The sequence below is a fragment of the Typopeltis vanoorti genome, chromosome 15, assembly GCF_054136105.1.
Source record: "Typopeltis vanoorti isolate ZY-2024b chromosome 15, IOZ_Tvanoo_1.0, whole genome shotgun sequence".
Classification (NCBI taxonomy): domain Eukaryota; kingdom Metazoa; phylum Arthropoda; class Arachnida; order Uropygi; family Thelyphonidae; genus Typopeltis; species Typopeltis vanoorti.
This window is the reverse complement of record NC_143563.1, coordinates 3,107,872-3,128,414: the sequence shown is the minus strand read 5'-3', so window position 1 is coordinate 3,128,414 and position 20,543 is coordinate 3,107,872. Positions and strand designations below refer to the sequence as shown.

General features: G+C 38.7%; 1 protein-coding gene across 2 annotated transcripts in view; it reads left to right on the top strand.

Annotated features, from left to right (window-relative positions):
• The window catches only part of LOC150098312 (uncharacterized), a 733,595-nt gene that overhangs the window by 191,846 nt on the left and 521,206 nt on the right, over positions 1-20,543 (top strand). For both annotated transcript variants that reach the window (XM_090404774.1, XM_090404775.1), the window contains exons 14-15: positions 11,457-11,510; positions 16,506-16,559. In XM_090404774.1, the coding sequence (XP_090260900.1) occupies positions 11,457-11,510; positions 16,506-16,559 (108 nt within the window). The remainder of the gene's footprint in view (positions 1-11,456; positions 11,511-16,505; positions 16,560-20,543) is intronic.

The window sequence follows — 20,543 nt, the reverse complement described above, 5'->3', positions numbered from 1 at the left end:
ATAACATCTGCTCTACTCGTTACATCATTCCAGTATCTGAAAACAATGGAATATTCCTATCCAAATCTTCTCCAATATCATTAACATACAGGTTAAACAGCAATGTCTCTAAAACAGACCCCTGAAGCACAATTTTAGTTACTTTCCTCTTCTGGTATATTGCACCCCCCATACACAACTTACTGATACCTATCAGATAGCCAATCTACAATCAAATGCACTAATCTAATATCCAATCCCATCTGTCCTAGTTTGACTATCAGCTTATCATGCTATAATCTAGAAATATATACATGTTTGCACAAGAATAATGTTTAATTTGCCAAATATTTCGGTCTGAATATTACAGACCATCCTCAGTGGCTACATAGGAATAGTTTTAAAAAATAAAGTGGAATATTTAGACCGAAATATTTGGCAAATTTAACATTCTTCTTGTGCAAACGTGTATATATTTCTAATCATTATGTCACAAGTATCGTTAAAAAATCAAAATACACCCACCTTATTTAACCTTCTGACCCTTGCAATGCATTTTGACATTGCTTCTACTAGACAGCTCTTGAATATCCCCCAAACTGCATTGATCTCTTTGCCAGCTAACTCCTTATTCCATGCTACATGCAATCTGTCTCTTGAGCTCCTCATAATCACCAGTCTTGTAGTTCCACACTGCTGAAATCACCCAAGTAATCATTTTATGGTCACTCACATCAACTGGAGGGTGATTTGACACCTCATTTATAATAACATCCTCTGACGAGATGATCAAATGCAAGACTGTTAACCCTTTTGTGCCCTCTGTTACATACTGCCTGAAGTAGTTGTCCCTCAAGAAACTAATTTTCTCTACTTTCAGTTGTTATCTCATCACCTATATTGCCATAATTAAAATTGCTCATAATGAACATCATTTTCTTATTTGCTTGGTTAATTTGATTATACATTTCATCGTCACTAACCATTCACATTACCAGGTCTATAGCAACATCCGACTAATTATTTCATTCTATCCGCCTCTATCACACACCATACTGCTTCAAAACCACTGGCACTAGTTCCCTCTTGTATCTCTACATTTTATGCACATAACTCTTTCTCTATCATCAATAGCAGTCCCATCCCCTCCCTCTTTCTATCTTCATGAAACACATCATACCCTTCCATCTTTATTCTTGTCACGATGTCATCCCCATCAAATCATGTATCACTTATTTCAACAAATGTTAGGTGAACGGACTCAATTAATGCAACCATTTTGTTTTTCTTGTGTCTTGCACTTCTAGCATTTGTATACAAACATAACAGCTCATTCCTGGATCTATAGCAAGTTTCACTGATACCACTTATTAGATGTGACTTTTCCATACTTAACTGAAGCCATTTGTTTTTCTCCTTATTCATCTTAGAACTTTCTTCAAAGTCAACTGTTTTCCTTTGCTCCCAAGTTATCCCCTTCCCATTTTGTCTACACATGCATTCTCGTCTTCTTTGAGCATCAACCTTTCTCACACTGCGTGTTCCCCTGTCCACTCTGAGCCTCCCCATTTTCCTGTTTTTCTTGCACACTTGTTCTCTCATTCTCTATACTCATGCTACCCACTTTTTCATTTATTACCACCACTTCAGTCTCTCCTTCCTTACTCTCCTAATCTTTCACATTGCTTTTTACTTGATCAAATTCATTCTGTACACTAATTTCTCTATCTTCCATCAGCACTCTCTCCAAATGACTCACACCAAAAGCATTCAAATGCAGTCCATCACTCTTATACAGTTCAATTTGCCCATCAAACTCATTCCACACATTAACCAAACTGCACTCCTTTCTCTACACATGTTTCTACTAACTTATCTTTCACAGTTTTCACTCTCTGCCTCATTTCATCACTGTCATACCTGGGCAACACACTGCCTACCTTTCCTATCACACTGTTATCTTTTATCCTTCTCAACAACCTCACTGATATCCAATATCTTACATGTTCCTTATTCCAAGTCAAATCATTTGTACTTATTACCATTACCAACTCTTTTGCTTGCTTAATTCTCATATCCAATGCCTCAATCACTATTCATTTTACCTCCAAGAAAATAAATCTTGTGCATCTTTTCATTTACTGCACCTATAATAATCAAATCCCCCATACAATGCCACTTGCTGGTCTTTCATTACCTCTTTCACACTGACATAATTCGTTTTTCACCTTCTTAACTCTTCCATACATTTCTCAATTTCTCTTCATTTTACTCCACACCTGTTTCATCTCTTGCCTCATTGTAACCAGCCTTCAAATAATTTTTTCCCTCTTATTCACTCTCTCAATTTTATAGCCAGCCATACACGGTTGTTTACCATCAACCATTAATTGCACTCTGCTTTTCAACTTCCATTCCATTCATATTGCTTTCATCATTCCTACCATTGATTGTTAATGTCATCTGATTGCTGGTTCACTTTATCAAAACATTTTTACCAATTTTTCGCTGCCCTTTTAAACTGTACCTCTTTGCTCTCAGATGAGCACTCATTCATCTCGTGGCATGCTCACTACTAACACTTCCGGTTATTAATACATCACCGCTCAACAAATCCTCATTCAATCATCCTCACCTTCCTTCCATCTGCTTTAAATATCCATAAATATCCACTGCCATTTTTCCTTTGTCAGTTTCTATACTCCTCTCTAAATTTATCGATTTTTTAAACAAACTTAAACAAACAAGCCCACATACTAGAAACACTGCAAGTGCACAACATTTATTGCAACTCTTACTCATAAAAACACACTTATTTACAATTAATTATTGCAAAACAGTTATCTGAAATGGTAGCCTTATTTACACAAACCTTCCAACAAATCGCCACCATTTCTGATGCTTGTAATATTCATATAGATTGTTTTCTATAAGTTAAAGAACAAAGAGAAAAATCACGATAACTCGAAAATTGTAGGATGAATTTTTATGAATTTTCACTTTAGTGAAAAGCAATATTATTATTATTATTATTATTATTATTATTATTATTATTATTGCACGGGCACTTCCACAGACTCCTAAGACTCATTGTGTTGACACCCAAACTGTCAACACAATATCTATCCTACCTTTCCTTGAAAAACGATTAACAGATAAAGCACTCACAACTGACTCTGGCAACCTATTCCATTCATTGACCACAGTTCGGGTGAAAACTCTAGTACTACATTATTACTACATGCATTTTCCTCTTCCCAGCTTATATTGCTGTAATTAAATCTCCCATAACAATCATTCTTATTGCACTTGACAAGCTCAACTGACTAAATATCTGCTGCTCCCCAGCTTCTGTGCTTCTTGGCTTGTAGCAACACCCTACTAAATATCCTGTCTTGCTCACCTCTACCTCACACATATGCTTTCAAAATCATTTGTGTCACTACTTTCCAAATCCTCGACTCTTAGAGGACATCAGTCATGACTTATTACTATTATTACTATTACTATTATTACGGGCAACTCCAGGGAGTCATTAGACTCATCGAGGGAGGCCCCAAATCATATCCATCACAACTATTTGACATTCTTACAGTATCTATCATACCTCGCCTTAAACTCATTCACTGTCACAGCATCCACCACAGACTCAGGGAGTGCATTCCACTCATTCACTACTCTAAAAGTAAAGAACCCAGCTCTAACACCTTTACTAACCACACATTTGCCCAGTTTCCATGGATGTCCCCTAGTCCTCCCACAACCAGGCCTGTTCTCAAAAATATCTTCTGAATTAATTTTATAGAAACCCTTCAGTAATTTGAATGTCTCAATCATATCTCCCCTCCTCCGCCTATCAACCAATTTTTGCAACCCACAAATCCTCAACCTGTTCTCATATGGTTCATTCCACAGACCTGCTATCATCTTAGTCACTCGCCTCTGGATCCTCTCCACCTCCTCCCCATCAAGAAGAAACCTAGGTGACCAAATCTGAGCACAGTAGTCGAGATGGGGTCTTATCAAGGCTCGATACAGAGGAACAATAACCTGCTTGTCTCTGCTTGTCAACGTATTCTTCAGCAACTAAGTGATTTGATGAGCTGATTTGGCCACTTTTGCAATGTGTCCCCTAAATTTCAATTCCTTATCCACCAACACTCCTAAATCTCGTGCCTCATCAATATCCTGGAGCACGGCTCCACCAATGCAGTAAACTGCCGCCAATCTTTTCACCCCAAAATGCATAACCTTACATTTTGCCACATTAAATTGACATCCATTCTCCTTAGCCCAGACCTCCAATCTATCCAAATCATCCTGCAAAATTTTGACATCATCTGCATTCACTATTGCCCTACCCAACTTTGCATCATCCGCAAACAAATGAACTGTTCCTCTCAGATCCTTTCCTATATCATTTATGAACAAATTAAACAGCAGTGGTCCAAGAACAGATCCTTGTGGTACACCACTAGTCACAGGCCGTCTTGTGGACTCTACTCCTGGGTAAACCACTCTCTGATATCTCTCCGTCAACCACCCTCCTATCCATCTCACCAACCCTATGTCCATTCCCATATGCTGCAATTTACTGATTAGAATTCCATGTGGTATCCTGTCAAAGGCCTTAGCAAGGTCCAGTAGAATCACTGTAAACCCATTACCCTTATCCAGCTCAGCCGTCACTGTGTTATAATACGTGAGCAAGTTACTGAGGCATGACCTACCCTTCACAAAACCATGCTGTCCCCGATACAGTATCCCATTTTCTTCTATCCAATCTTGTATTTTCCTCTTGACTATTTTCTCTAAGACCTTGATAATGATTCCTGTTATGCTGATTGGCCGGTAATTTTCAACAGCAGCCTTGGAACCACCTTTGTGCAGTGGAACTATTTTCCCCTCTTTCCACCCCCTTGGGACTGACCCAGTCCTGAGGCTCAAATTAAACAAAATGGTCAAGGGCACTGACAATTCTTTGGCCGCTTCACATACGACACGAGCTGGTATACCATCCAATCCCACAGATGTATTGACATTGAGGTTCTGTAATAGACTAGTTACCTCTACTTCATTCATCACAATTCCAGTATAAGCTGTTGGTTCTTCCATTCCTGCAAAGTCACCACCTGGATGATATACTCTTGCAAAGTGCTCGCTCAGTAATTCCACAATATCGACTGATTCGGTTACCTCCCTACCCTCAGCATTTTTTAAGATCATTCTACCATGAGCATTTTTCCTTTTACTTGCAACATATTGAAAAAACTGTTTGGGATTCTCTTTAGCCTGCGTGGCCAATTTCCTTTCGTAATCTGCTTCTGCTTTTCTTACCACCCTTGTTACCATCCTGGCCTGAGCTTTATACTGTTCCTGCGCCTGATGGTCACCCTTCTCCTTAAATTCCCTCCACAATTGTTTCTTTTTTTGCAGCTCAAGCTTAATACTGTTATTCATCCATTTAACCCCTACTTAATTTATTATCAAAAGCAATACTCCACCAGTGCGTTTCCCCTTTCTATCTTGCCGAAAAATGCTGTACCCTGCTACTTCTATTCCTGTTATTATATCATCTTCCATCAATCACATCTCAGAGATCCCAATAATCTTTGCACAGGCTGACGCTATCACTGCCACCAGTTCATCTCTTTTATTCTGGATACTCCTGGCATTATTAAAAAGCATAAAAATGTCACTGCTTCTATACCTATCTTACCCAACTTTGCATTATCAACAAACAGAATATCTCCCTTCAGATTATTTCTTATCTCGTTTTATGCACACATTAAACAGCAGTGGTCCAAGCACAGAGCCCTGTTGGTTCTGTTTTTCATCCAACCTTATATTTGCTAGCTGTTGGTTGACCCCACCTTCAAACATAAAGAAAATTATTATTATACTGAACAACTCTATGTTTGAATTCACACAATTATTGTGAAGGAATCAAGCATCAAATAGCACAACAACAACGTGAACTTACTATAGGCCGAAATTTTCTTACTTATACATAGAGTTTCCTGCAAGATTCGTATTTTAATGAGCGGTGCAATGAAACTGAAATTAGGCAAGCACAAGAATCAAGTTAAACAAGATATTTAATTATCTCACAAAATTATTCTTACATAAGAAACAAGAACTCTATTAAGATCAATACAATTAGAAAATAATTTATGCTGCGCATTCTACTCAGTAGAAATTAGATTCTACTCAGCTGAGTATATCATTTACTGCTAGAACTTATGTATAAGGCTTTCACAATTCTCATCCGTTATGATTTCAACTTAGTTTCACTTTAAACAACATCAATATTCAGCTAAACTCTTGAAATTTAATTCTTTTCAGTCTCATAGAATAATCATAAACTTCAATTTTATCAACCCTTAACTGGCAACTTCAATATCTATCAGAGGATTAAAGTAGTTCTTAAAAGGTTCAGTCTTAAATAAACATATGCATTGTGAGATAACACATTCAAACACAAACTATTTCTTTAATGAAGTTTCTCACATTTTGTTTCACAAGGAAATGTTTTATAATATCACTCAATCAAGCTGGAACTAGCTGGCTTCAGCAACATGAAATTTTACCAAGTTCTCCGGACACAAGCAACACTATCACACGTTAGTTATAGAATAGATATTCTTACCGGCATGATCATTAGCTTGCACATTATGGAAAATTCTTACATCACTTCTAGGCACTTGATAATCTTCCACTTTAGATGACACAAAACTTGTAGAATTCCCTGAGTTCAACAACTTATTTGCCAAGACTGGAAAAGATATTTTCTTGCTCGTAATAACTTGTCTTATGATAAATCTCAATCATATTATTATCCATTTACTCAGGTAAATTCCTTTACAAGGTGACAGGAAACTATAAATAATTATGAGTTCAAAGTAAGATTCATTAAAATCGGAGCAAGCTTCCAAATCTTTGTTGCGATGTTTGATCTCAGGTTAGGTCACATCTCACTACCTGTCTACACTCACTCCATTTTCCTTCTGGTTCCTTCTTCCTCTATCTCATAAATCCTCTCTCTGTTTTCTGCCCAAACAACGAAATTCTCTTGTGATCATTGTACAGTTCCTTATGCCAAGGCACGTGCTATCTAAAAATAACTTAGTTTTCTGACAGCAGCCAATCAAATCACGTTAGCAGAGTCTGGTTAGAAATACTTTCACTTTCCGTAACAACAAATAAAATGCATATATTACAGTTCGTTTAGGATACATTTACAAGTTAATATAAAGAATTTATATAAGATAAATAATTTTAAAAAATTACAATTATTATTTCATTGAACAAATAACAGTAAGTGTTTAAATTCCAATTTACTTAGGAGCAAACTTAGCTCAGGAAATGCAATTCATGTTAAATCATGAATGAAGTATTAATAATCATAAAATTCTTCATTCACAATTTAACAGCCCTGCCTTCTCCTGGGTTCTGCTCTTTTCCAGTTTGCATAACAGAGTTCCATGTGGTATCCTGTCAAATAGCTTTTCAAAACTCAGCCATATCATTATGTAGTGATTCCCTTTGTCCAGCTCAGTGGTCACTCTATTATAAAAATTTAGTAGATTATTAAGGCATGACTGATCTTTCACAAGTCATACTGCCCTCATAGAGTATAATATTCTTATCCACCCATTCCCAAATTCCCTTTTTTTGTCAACTTTCCAGTACTTTTGCCACCACCTGAGATACTCATTGGTCTTTAATTTGCTTCCGCAGACTTAGATCTTCTTTATGCATAGGAATTACTTGCCAGAGCTGAGACTTAAATTAAACAGCCTAGTCAAAGGCATCACCAATTCTCTTGTACATTCTCCTAAAATGCAAGTTGATGTCCCATCAATCCAATTCTAAGTGCCTCCAATTCATAACACTTTGGAGATTTTCTATTATAAAAATCGAAGATTGTATTTAAATATAATATAAAATTTAAGATAATTTGAAATTAATAAAATTTTAAAATAATTATTAACTTCTGTTTTAAATAAATTAAATTTATCTTGAATTTATCTGTATGAAATTTGTATTTCAGTTTCGTATAGCAGATGCTGCCGGTCTGGTTGGCCGAGTGGTTGGAGTATCCACTCTACCTCTGCCATAACAGTATCTTCACTTGGATGATATGCCCTAGCAAAGTGGTCAATCAGTAGCTCAACAATTTTATATGCCTCTGTCACCTCTCTACCATCTGCACCCATTAAAGTTATCCTTCCATAGTCATTCTTCTTGCAACATAATGAAAAAATCTCTTTGGAATTTCCTTTTGCCTACTCAACTGATTTCTTCTCATAATTCAATTTTGCCTTTATTATCATATTAGTCACTTTTTTTTGCCTGACCTTGTAATTTCATGAGTTTGCTGGTCGTGTTTCTCCTTATATACCTTCCATAGCATTTTATTTTTCTGCAGCTTGTGCTTAATGAAATTACTCATCTGTCTAACTCCTACTTGATTAAAATTCCTTACCTTAGGTATACAATTTAATATTGCTTCCTCTAGATGCACTACCTTCACTTGCAGGGTTTTATGCCGAGGCACAGTTTTGAGCTTCCTCATAATCTTCTGATAATCACCTGACTTGTAGTTCCACATATCATCTTCTTGACAGATATTCTTCACATTTTACAATCTCCCAGAGTCAAGATCGCATGGCCACTTTCCCCAGCTGCAAGTAATGTGGCCACCTTAATATATGAGATATGAAAGAAATACCTACAAAAATTGCAAATAAATAGTTGAATTCAGTAACAAATAGACATTGGTCAAAAACAAGAGGTCAAAATGAGATTATCAGGGCGCTTTAATAAGGAATCTGGTCACCCCTCATGTAAGTATGTTTCATCCTTTTTATAATTTGAAAGGAATGAAATAACCTTGGGAGGGTGCAGAGGCAGATAACAAAAGTAATATCAGGACCGTACAATGTTATTATGAGGATAGACTGAAAGCATATGGACTTCAGAGTTTAGTGAATAGAAGACAGAGGGTCAATATGATAGAGATTAAAGGTTATTATCATATTGACCCCGAGCATTATAAATGCTGCTCAGGATCTGACAAAGAAATACATAACAGCATCAAACTGTGAATGTATTATGAAGGCCAAAGACCTTCGGAATACATTCTGAATTCAAAAGACTGAATAAGGTAGATGTAAAATGGATGAATGAGTAACTTAAATATGAAATCTAGAAGAATAAAAATAAGAAGGTACTTTGGAGGCAGTACAAGATGAATAATGATAATAATCAGTTACATGAAGAGTATAAAGAACAAGCCAGGAGAGTGCCTCAGTTAGTATGGAAAACAAAAGTGCAGTATGAGCAGAAATTGGCAAATCAGGCAAAGAAATAACTCAGCGAGTTTTTTAGATATGTTGCAAGTAGAAGGATGAATAATCATGGTAAGATGATGTTAATGGATGAAAATGGTAGAATGGTAACCGCTGTAGAAGATATTGTTGAGGTATTTAGTGATCAATTTATAAGGTTGTTTCATCCTTATAAGGGTGGAATCTTGAGATACTTAATTGTAGAGGACATAGGAGGGGGATGGCTTATTTGTGAGTCAGGAGGTATTTGAGGAAATAAATAACCTTGATGTCAATAAGGCGATAGGATTTGAATGTTCCATGGAATTAGCAGTAGCATTGGCATGTGTGTTTAATAAAAGTCGTGCAACAGCACAGGTTCAATGAAAGTGGAAGGAGGATAAAATTCTTCCACTGCATAAAGGTGGTGATAAGGCTGTAGATTCAAATTATAGGCCGGTCTGTATATCTGGAGTTGTGGTGAAGGTTCTTTCAACAACGTATACAAAATATAAGGTTTGAGATTTGGTAAGCACCGATGAGATGCAAAGTATACATTTAGGGAGGAAACTTTAAAGGAAGTAGAGGAGATAAGAGATCTTGGAGTGATAATGGACAAGGACCTGAAATTCAGGGGCCACATTGCACGAGTTATGAAATGTCACATCAGATAATGGCAATGATGTGGTGGAACTTGACAAGCAGAAATAGAGAGGGTATGATGTGTTGTATAAAGTTTTGATCATGCATCATATGGATTATTGCATGCTGATTTGATTACTGTTTTTGTTGTAGTGACAAGGATGTGTTGGAATGGGTCCAGAGAAGATTCACAAAGGTGGTCAGTATTGTTTGGAATGTGCAGTATGAAGACAAATTTAAAGAATATAAATTTCAAAACCTCCTGAATAGGAGGAGAAGTGGGGTGGGGGATGTGATTGAGACATCGCCCTTAAATTACTCAGGAGTTGTTATCATGTTGATATGGACGTGTTTTTCATAGAATTGGAGAGTGAGGTAGAGCAAGTGGCCATTGCTGAAAACTGTATAAGGATGGTGTGAGCAGAGAAATGAGGATAGGTGCTTCGTAAGAAGATTTGTTGGTGAGTGGAATGCATTGCCTGAGTGTGTTGTGAATGTAGACACATTGAATTAGTTTATGGCACAGTTGGATGAGCATTGTGTGCAATTGTGTGTACCTCTCATGATAAGCATCCGACTCCATGGAGATCATATGATAATAATTATAATATTTTTCATACGGCAGAATAAGAGGAAGGAACAATGACAAGAGGTCATCTCTAAAAATTACAAAAGGGAGTGGTGAGTAAATGGGTAAGAAGTAAGTTTTTTTCATGGAGGTTGGTAGGAGCGTGGAATGCATTGCCTTGAGAGTGGCAAAAATGCAAACATTGGATAAGTTTAAGGAGTGGTACTATAGACTTTATATTGACTAGTGTTGCCCTACCATGAGTCTTGTGACTTCATGGAGATCACAAAAAATTATTTGTTTATTATTTTTAATTTGAATCCCATACACAAAAGGTTGGAAACATATTGTACATTTTGCTATATTCAGCAAGCTAATGTTAAATAATTCAGTGTTCCCTGCTCTGGAGATCAAATATGGTACTTTTTCAAATCACTTAATTTCTGAAAAAAACAGCTGTAGCCTGAGGTTTGTCAACAAAAATTGTGTACCACTTAGAGTGTAAGACATCTGTCTTGCTAATGTATAATAATAATTATTTTATTATTACATGACACCTCCAAGGAGTCCAAGGACTCATCGAGGGAGAGCACCTACTCTACAACTCTCTGTCTCCACCACTCAACCCACCAACTAGCGAACTGCATCATCTACACCATTGCCATCTACTTCCTACCTACTGCCACCACTAGTATTTTCACAGACAATCACAAATATCCATGTCCATGGCAGGATTCGAACCTGCAGCGTTTTGGCTGGAGAGCAGATACGCTAATGACTCGGCCAACCAGGCCGGCAAAAATAAATTATAAAAATAAAAATAGTGAAAATGATATTATATATTTTAGGTGAAAAAAAAAAGAAAAAAAAAAAACTTCACACATGCAATTTTCAGATTTGCAATTGCAAAGTGACTTTTTTTTTTCCTCTTTTAGGGAAGAGATGGACCTGTTGGACCACATGGTCCTGCTGGGCCTAAAGGTGATAAGGTGAGTAATTTCATCATATTTCCATTAGAAATGTTAACTTCATAAAAAGATTTGACAGAACATTATTGTTTAAAATACAATAATGTTGAAATTTATTTTATAGTTATATGCATATAAAGAAAATATAATAATTAAACAAATTTTGTCATCATTGTCATCATCAAATTCCTGATATATATATATACCCTCAAAGGGGTGTACAGGATATGATAGTACTACATGAAAAATTTGCAGCATTACTAACTTCCTATCAACAATTTTCCTCCAAATCAGTCTGTTACCTGTCAAGACTCCAACGTTATCAGGAAATTACACATTATAGCTCCTTATTTTCTAGTTGAATATGATTTGTCTTCTCAGGAAAGCCAATGTCTGAAATAATACTGTGTGGCATATTAAATATTTCATAACTGTTGTTTTTCATTTTATTTCACTTGTTGATTTTTGAAATTTTATGTTAAATTCTGTATATCACACTTTACAAAACAAAACAAAAAATGTTCCAGGTTCTTGTTTGACCAATCTCACTAGAGGATCTTCTTATTATTGAGATGTCAGATCTTGCTCTGGTTGGTAAAAATGACCATGAAGTAATTACCTGAGTGGTGGCCAGCTATTTGAGGTCTTCTGATATATCTGAGGTCTTCACATATATCACAAAAGGATATATGTTAAACTAAAAGGTTGTGATTATGAAAAGCTATGAGACAGGTTGCAGTTACATTGGAATGAGGCATTGGGAGGAAAGAAGATTACTGCTGTGTGGGTGCTGTTCAAGAACTGCTAGCAGAAGCAATGTTAAAATGTATATCAAGGGTCAGAAGGTGAAAAAAATAGCTTGCAATCTGGATAAAGAAGAAGGCATTATGGAAACAGCACAAGATGAGTGATAATAATCAGTTGCATGAGGAGTGTAAAGGATGGATGCTGAGTATATAATTGCTAGAGATATTTTGGATGAGATAGAAGAAATAAGAGATCTGGAGATTATGTTAGATAAGAACTTAAAATTTAGGAACAGCATAACATATTATACCATATTATAATGTATATACATGGTGCCCCTGAATTCATGGCCCAAACGTGAGGGGATGGTAGTACACACCGAAACCACCAATATTCGTCATAGAATATGCGGCCCCAAATGCAGCCCGGTGCCGGTAGGGGGTGCAGACGAGGCAGCATGGCTTAAAAGCGCTGGATCGGCCAAACCCCAGCATTCTCAGCATTGACCGGACACGAGATGGAGCAGTTTACGAACGCAGAGAAAGCCGATATGCACTTGATGTACGGTGTAGCCGAGGGCAGTAGTAGAGAGGCGCAAAGATTGTACCATGAGCAATATCCTATGCACCATGTGCCTGATCATAAAATGTTTACGCGACTGCACCGTCAGCTGTGTAAGGCAGGCACCTTCCACGTCATTCAACATGATGCCAGACAAGCACAGACGGTCAGAACGCCAGCTATGAGCGAGGACATCTTGTGTATGGTGACAGATAACCCAGGTACCAGCACGCAATCTGCTGCCCAGAGCCTGGGTGTGCATTGGAACAGTATCTGTCGAGTACTGCATGAAGAAGGGCTACACCTCTATCACTTGCAGCGAGTGCAGGCATTGAAGCTGTTGATTATCCCCTGTGCATGGATTTCACTCAGTGGTTCCTGTAGCAAAGTGTTATGCAGCCCGATTTCCCTGCTCATGTGCTCTTTACGGATGAATCAACTTTCTCACGTGAAGGTGTAATCAATGTCCATAATGCGCATTTGTGGGCGGCCCAGAATCCCCATGGTACACTTCCACAGTCGAACCAGCAATGGTTCGCCATCAATGTCTGGGCAGGGATCGTGCATGACTACTTAATTGGACCCTACCTACTGCCAGACTGCCTCGATGGGCAAATGTACCGTATTTTTCTGCAACAGGTTTTGCTGGAATTGCTTCAGGATGTTCAAGTCGCCATCTGCTCCTGCATGTGGTTCCAACACGATGGGATATCCACCCATTTCAGCATGGACATGCATCAGCATCTTAATGCCACATTTGAGAACTGATAGATTGGGCGCAGTGGTTTCATCCCATGCCCCCCCCCCCCCGATCGCCCGATCTTTGTTGTCTTGATTTCTTTCTGTGGGGACATTTGAAGAGTGTCGTGTATGAGATGCCCGTGCAGTCCACGGAGGATCTGATAGCCCGACTGTCTGTCGCAGCCGAAGATGTGCATGACAAGCCCAGTGTTTACGAGAAGATACATCAATCACTGTTGTGTTGCTTGTATCAACGTTGGTGGGCAGACATTTGAGCATTTGTTGTAATGATCTCCAATAAATGTCTCTGGAAACCTGTGTCTGTCCTTCAATTCCGAATTCTCACTGTGTTTGCGGCCGCATATTCTATGACGAATATTGGTGGTTTCGGTGTGTACTACCATCCCCATCACGTTTCGGACATGAATTCAGGGACACCCTGTATATCATATATATACCATAATATAACATATTATATTATACATATTACCATATTATAGTTGTGTAGTGGGAGATTCAGGTAGTAGTGGAGATGGTGAGATGTGTTTGTAGCATAGTGGAGTATAGTGCCCTCCTGCAACGAGTCCTTGGACTCATTAGAGGTGCCATGTGATGTGATAATATTCTGGCAACGATATGGAGGACACTGAGATGTAGAAGTAAAAAAACTATGGTTTTATTGCATCAGACCTTGATCTAGCACCATATGACTACTGTGTACAAATTTGGTAACCTGATTTTCAAAAGGATGTCTGATACAGAAATATCTGCACAGAATGATTGAATGGGCATGTGATAATGAATGTCCATTCAGTGTTTCTAAGTGTAATTGAACTGAGAGATTGCAGTTGAGCAGTATTATATTAATCAGAATTTTGCTATAAGTGTATGAAGAATTTAGTGAATCTGAAATAGTTACACTTGATATCTCTAAGGTTTTGACCAGGTCGGGCACAAGGTTTATTAAGTAAGCACCCATCATTTGCTCTGTACTGTGACTTCTACAAGTGGATTACCAGCTTTCTACCTGGAAATGCACTATGAATGATGGTGGAAAGTTCCTTATCTTCCAACTATGCAATGAATGCTGGGAAAATCCCAGCATTAATTTTTTCGGGATTTTCCAAAGGGCTTAGTTCTTTCATATCCATCCTCTTCCTTCTATACATTTGATAGCCTTGCACTACACAAATCACATAAACCTCTACCGCTCTAAATTCTGATCTCCAAACTATGTTTCAATGAAGTTTAAATAATTTTGTTAGTTTTAGTGCTAGAAAAATGCAGTTCTGCTTTTTTCTTTTCTCTCTCTTTTCTTTTTTTTTCTTTTCTTTTCTCTCTCTTCTTGAGATCACTTAAGATCAAATTTCTTTTGACATAAACACATTACAATTGTAGAGTGGTCAAGAGAATGTGGGTTACTGAGTTTGTTGGATAGGAGAAAAAGAGGAGATATGATACCTTCAATTTGATTAAGGAATTTTACCACATTAATAAAGAAGGAATTATGTGCATTGCATTATAGGATACTATGGCAATTAATGTGAAGTCATTCGGCTCTATTTACACTAGTAGTTTCACTCACGAAGTTTCTGCATGTAAACTTTATTTGCTTACACTTGGATAAAGGATGAAACCAAGAATATAATTTCTTGGCATCTTTAATTTATAAACTAAGTGAAAAAAGTTTCAACATTCAGTTTTGATTGCTTGTCAATGAAGATGGTTTAAAGAATGACATGGTTAAAGTGGTTAAGTCATCACATTGGCTAACAGCAGTGTAAAAAAAACACGAACCCACTGGGATAAAGAAGTTATCTCCCACATTACATGACTTGGGGGGGGGGGGGTGGGGGGGGGGGGGGGTGGGGGGGGGGGGGGGTGGGGGGGGGGGGGGGTGGGGGGGGGGGGGGGTGGGGGGGGGGGGGGGTGGGGGGGGGGGGGGGTGGGGGGGGGGGGGGGTGGGGGGGGGGGGGGGTGGGGGGGGGGGGGGGTGGGGGGGGGGGGGGGTGGGGGGGGGGGGGGGTGGGGGGGGGGGGGGGTGGGGGGGGGGGGGGGTGGGGGGGGGGGGGGGTGGGGGGGGGGGGGGGTGGGGGGGGGGGGGGGTGGGGGGGGGGGGGGGTGGGGGGGGGGGGGGGTGGGGGGGGGGGGGGGTGGGGGGGGGGGGGGGTGGGGGGGGGGGGGGGTGGGGGGGGGGGGGGGTGGGGGGGGGGGGGGGTGGGGGGGGGGGGGGGTGGGGGGGGGGGGGGGTGGGGGGGGGGGGGGGTGGGGGGGGGGGGGGGTGGGGGGGGGGGGGGGTGGGGGGGGGGGGGGGTGGGGGGGGGGGGGGGTGGGGGATCCTAAGTTTATAATAATTACCAAGCTTTATACTTCAATATGTAAACTCTTTCTTGACAGAGAATTCCACGTTTGGCAACTTCCCGGAACAGCGCTGCAAGGTAACCCCCCCCCCCCCATTGGAGGAAGAGGTGTCTACTTTGGTTATGGATATATCTTCTGATTATTTTACCAGATCCAGCACCCTGGTCCCCACTATAGCATGTTGTTTCATGCAATTATCCTTTAACAACTGTATAAAATTCCCTTTCTTTTTGCCATACTACCTTTCCTCCCTTAGCTATGTTCCTATATTGAAAGTCACCAATAATAATTACTTGGCCTTCACTCATTATTCTAATCTGCTGATATATAGTATCTACATTTTCATTTGGATCCCATATGGTGTGTCTATAGCATCAACGGACAATATGTTTTGTCCTGTTGGTCTCTGTCTTATACCAGACAGCCTCAGAAGTACCATCAAAAAGAAAATACATTTTTTTGTATAGCATAATATAGAAACAAAAATTCTCCATGCCAGATATCAAATTATGCAAGCAAACATTTGCTATTTTTATCCCCAAATAATCTTAATTGGTTGCGACATAAATATATTTGTTGTCTTATTTTTGTTCTCTTTATGTGTAGGGAGATGCTGGGATACCAGGACCTGGTGGCAGAGATGGCCTTCAAGGATCAAGAGTAAGCTGAGCAAATTTGATTTCTCATTTAGTTAGTGTAACACATTAGTAATAAGGTTACAATTATTACTATTAAGAGCAAGTTACAGATATACATTTTTAAAATTCATTTAACGGACTTCCACAGAGTTACCTTTATGGAAGTCTGTTAAATTCATTTTAACAGACTTCAGTCAGTTTTACTACTCTATATATATAATATATATATATATATATATATATATGATGACAAGAGGCCATCCCTGGAAGTTATGAAAGGAAACTGTGAGCAAGAGGGTGAGGAGTGGTTCTCTGCCTGGAGGGTGGTTGAACCGTAGAATGCATTGCCTGATGGAGTGGTGAGCACAAGAACGGTCAATGAGTTTAAGGAGTGGTATGATAGACTTTGTGTTTCTTAGGGGGGGACCTCCCCCGATGAGTCTTGACAGACTTTATGTTCTTAGGAAGGACCTCCCACGATGGAGGCCTGAATAATAATAATAATAATAATATATTATATATATAGTATATATGTATATATGTATATATAATATTATGGCATGGCAAGAAGGAAGGGAATTTTATACAGTTGCTAAAGGATAATTGCATGAAACAACATGCTGTAGTGGGGACCAGGGTGCTGGATCTGGTAAAAGTAACAGTAGTTCAGATCTGATTAATCACCATCCTGGCATTGCCCTGTGTGTGTGCGTGTGCTATACATCCATAATTACATGGGTGCAAAATGCCCATTGAAGTTAATATAACTTCTGGATATCACAAAAATATCATGGTAATGCAGCATATATTTAATATATTTTATCCCTCTTTAAATAAACAAATGTCAAAGTTTGCCAAACATTTTTTAAAATTTTTTTATTTTTATTTTTTACAATCTTATTGATAGGCTTAGGTGTTGGACAATATTCATAACTTATTTAAATGTATTACAACACTAAAACAAAACACTAAATTATAAAAGAATGTTTATTAACCAACTTATATTTTACTGGATTTCAAACCAGCATCTTCAAAGCAAAACAGCATGTTACAGTTTACACAAGACAATGAGTAAGTTAAACAATTCAAATTCTAATGGATAAAAGATCTAAAGTCCTAATCCAGTACTTGCTAATGTTATTAAAAGAAATTATTACAGTTGTATAGAAGTTGATCTTAAGATTACTGACTGGTTTCAGTCGTTTCCGACTGTAGGTAACTTTGTAGGCATTACCCACAAAGTATTCCTGGTGAGATTTTTTACAGGGTAGCTCACCGTTGTTCCCCCCCCCCCCCCCCAATTTTACCCAGGCTTGGGACAGGCATATAACTGGGACATATTCATGACTGTAATCCAAATGTGTTCACAGGGCTGGTTTGCCTGTTTTGGGGAATGAAAAACCCACGTTTCTGGGTGAAAAAAAACCCTTACCTCCATATGAGACCGGCTGACTCACCTTTAGTCAAAAGAGACTAGATAAAGGTTCCTCACGTCACTGATAGGAATCGAACCCAGGTCGTTCCGACCAAAGGGCTTTGTCTAAACTGACTGAGCTATGGAGGCTCTTAAGATAACTATCTTAAGATAAAAGCATGGATGGAAGATTAGCAAGAGAGAGAGATAGATATCAGCAGTGCATGAAGGCTAGTAAAGAAATATTTATCAACAACAATGGCCAACAGCATTCCTTATGTGAAAAAAATAAAATGATTTAGTTTAAGATGGATGACTAATGAAATCAAACAAGAACTGCAGATGAAAAAGAGGTTGTAGAAAAAGTATAAAGAGAGAGGTGGCGAGCAGTTGCACAAGGAATATAAGACTCAAACCAAGAAAGTGATTAGTATAGTAAGGAATTCAAAAAGTGAATATAAGTAGAGATTACCTGTATAGTCCAAGGAAAATCCTAAGTAATTTGAGTTCAAGGAGTGGTATGATAGACTTTGTGTTTCCTAGAAAAATCTGCCCACGATGAGGCCTGAATAATAATAATAATTAATAATAATAATTCTTCTATTATGTGGCCAGAAGGAGGATAAATGATTGTGGACAAATGAGCCTGTTAGATGAAAAGGAAGTAAAGTGATCAGTGTAGATGATATAGTGAAGCTGCTTAATGATCATTTTATTGGGACATTTCATGCTGAAAAAGCAGGTTTTATTCCTGAGCAGTGCAAAGGACTGATGGCTTAGAAGTGCATGAGGAGAATGAAGGGTACCCAAGGTATGATCTGTTAGACCTGATTAGCCATAATGATAGTGCCGAGTGTATTTTTTCTGCTCACCAAGACTGATGTCAACAGTTCTTCCTGTTTGTCCATAGCAAGCCTATTGACATACACCTTGGTGAGCAAAAAAAAATACATCTGGCACTATTGTTATGGCAAGTCAGGTCTAGCAGACCATGCCTTGGATACCACTTCACACAGATACTGCAATTGGAAGGAGAAAACAAAAGTGCTACATATAGGCATTGTAAGTCAGAGAGATTGTTTTTGGAATCAACAGACATTTTAAAAAATACTACAAACCCAACAAGTATGGCTGTATAAATTAACCAAAAATCTGTGAAACAGTCATTTTAAGATCTAAGATTTTTTTCTCTCCTTTTCCTAATTAGCACTTTAGTTCCTTGTCTTGTCTATTACAATTTTTTAAACTATTCTGACTGTTATACCAAATTGTTGTTCTTTTGTGTACTATTATAGTTATTATTATTAATATTATTCAGGCCTCCATGGAGTCAAAAGACTCAACGCAGGAGGTCCTTCTTAGGAAACACAAATTCTATCATACCACTCCTTAAATTCATTGACCGTTCTCACTCTCACCACTATCAGGCAATTCAATCCACAGTTCAACCACCCTCAATGCAAAGAAACTATTCCTCACCATCTTGCTCACAACTTCCCTTCGTAACTTCCAGGGTGGCCCCTTGTCATCACTTCCTTCCCACCAAGTTCAACCAAGTGAAAGAACTTCCCAGTGTCATCCCTGTAACCACCTCTCAACAGTTTAAAAGTCTCAATCATATCACCTCTCTTTCTTCTATCCACCAAACTCTGCATTCCACATTCCCTCAGCCGATCCTCATAACTAACATTGTACAGTCCTGAAACCATCTTTGTTATCTGCTTTTGTACCCTTTCCACAGTTAATTTATCCCCTTCAAATCCTGTGGACCAAATCTGAGAACAATAGTTAAAGCGTGGTCTGATCAGGGTCTTATACAACGGAATGATAACTCTTTATCTCTGCAGATCAGCTTCCTTCTCATTATTGCAACAATCCCCTGTGTTATCTTTGTTATCTTTCACCACCTTTGAAATATGTCCCATGAATTTCAGGTTTCTATCAATCATCAACCCTAGATGTCTTGTCTCCACTACTTCCTAAAGTATAGCTCCTCCAATAGAGTATGCAGTGTCCCATCGATGTGTCCCAAACTTCAAGACCTTACATTTTGCTGCATTAAACAGACACCCCCATTCATTTTCCTGTCTGTCAAGCTTATTCAAATTCTCTTGCAGGGGTACCACATCTGCACTATTACTAATAACCCTTCCCAGCATCACATCATCTGCAAACAACTGAATATCCCGCTGCAATCCACTGACAATGTCATTGATATAAAGGTTAAATGATATAGGTCCTAGTGCTGAGCCCTGTGGGACCCAACTTGTAACCCTCTGCCTCTTTGAAACTGTCCCACCATACACAACTTTCTTATACCTATTGGACAGCCAGTCCTGAACCAGTTGACCAACCTGACATCCAAACCCATGTGCTGCAACTTAAATATCAGCTTATCATGTGGCACCCTGTCAAATGCCTTTGCTAAATCCAAGAATATAGCAGTATGTGCCTTTCCCTCATCTACTGCTCTTGTAACTTTATTATAAAAGGCTAGCATATTAAAAATACAAGAGCGCCCCCTTCACAAATCCATGTTGACTCTCACAAATAACATTACCCTCATCTGCCCAATGCTGTATATGGATGCTC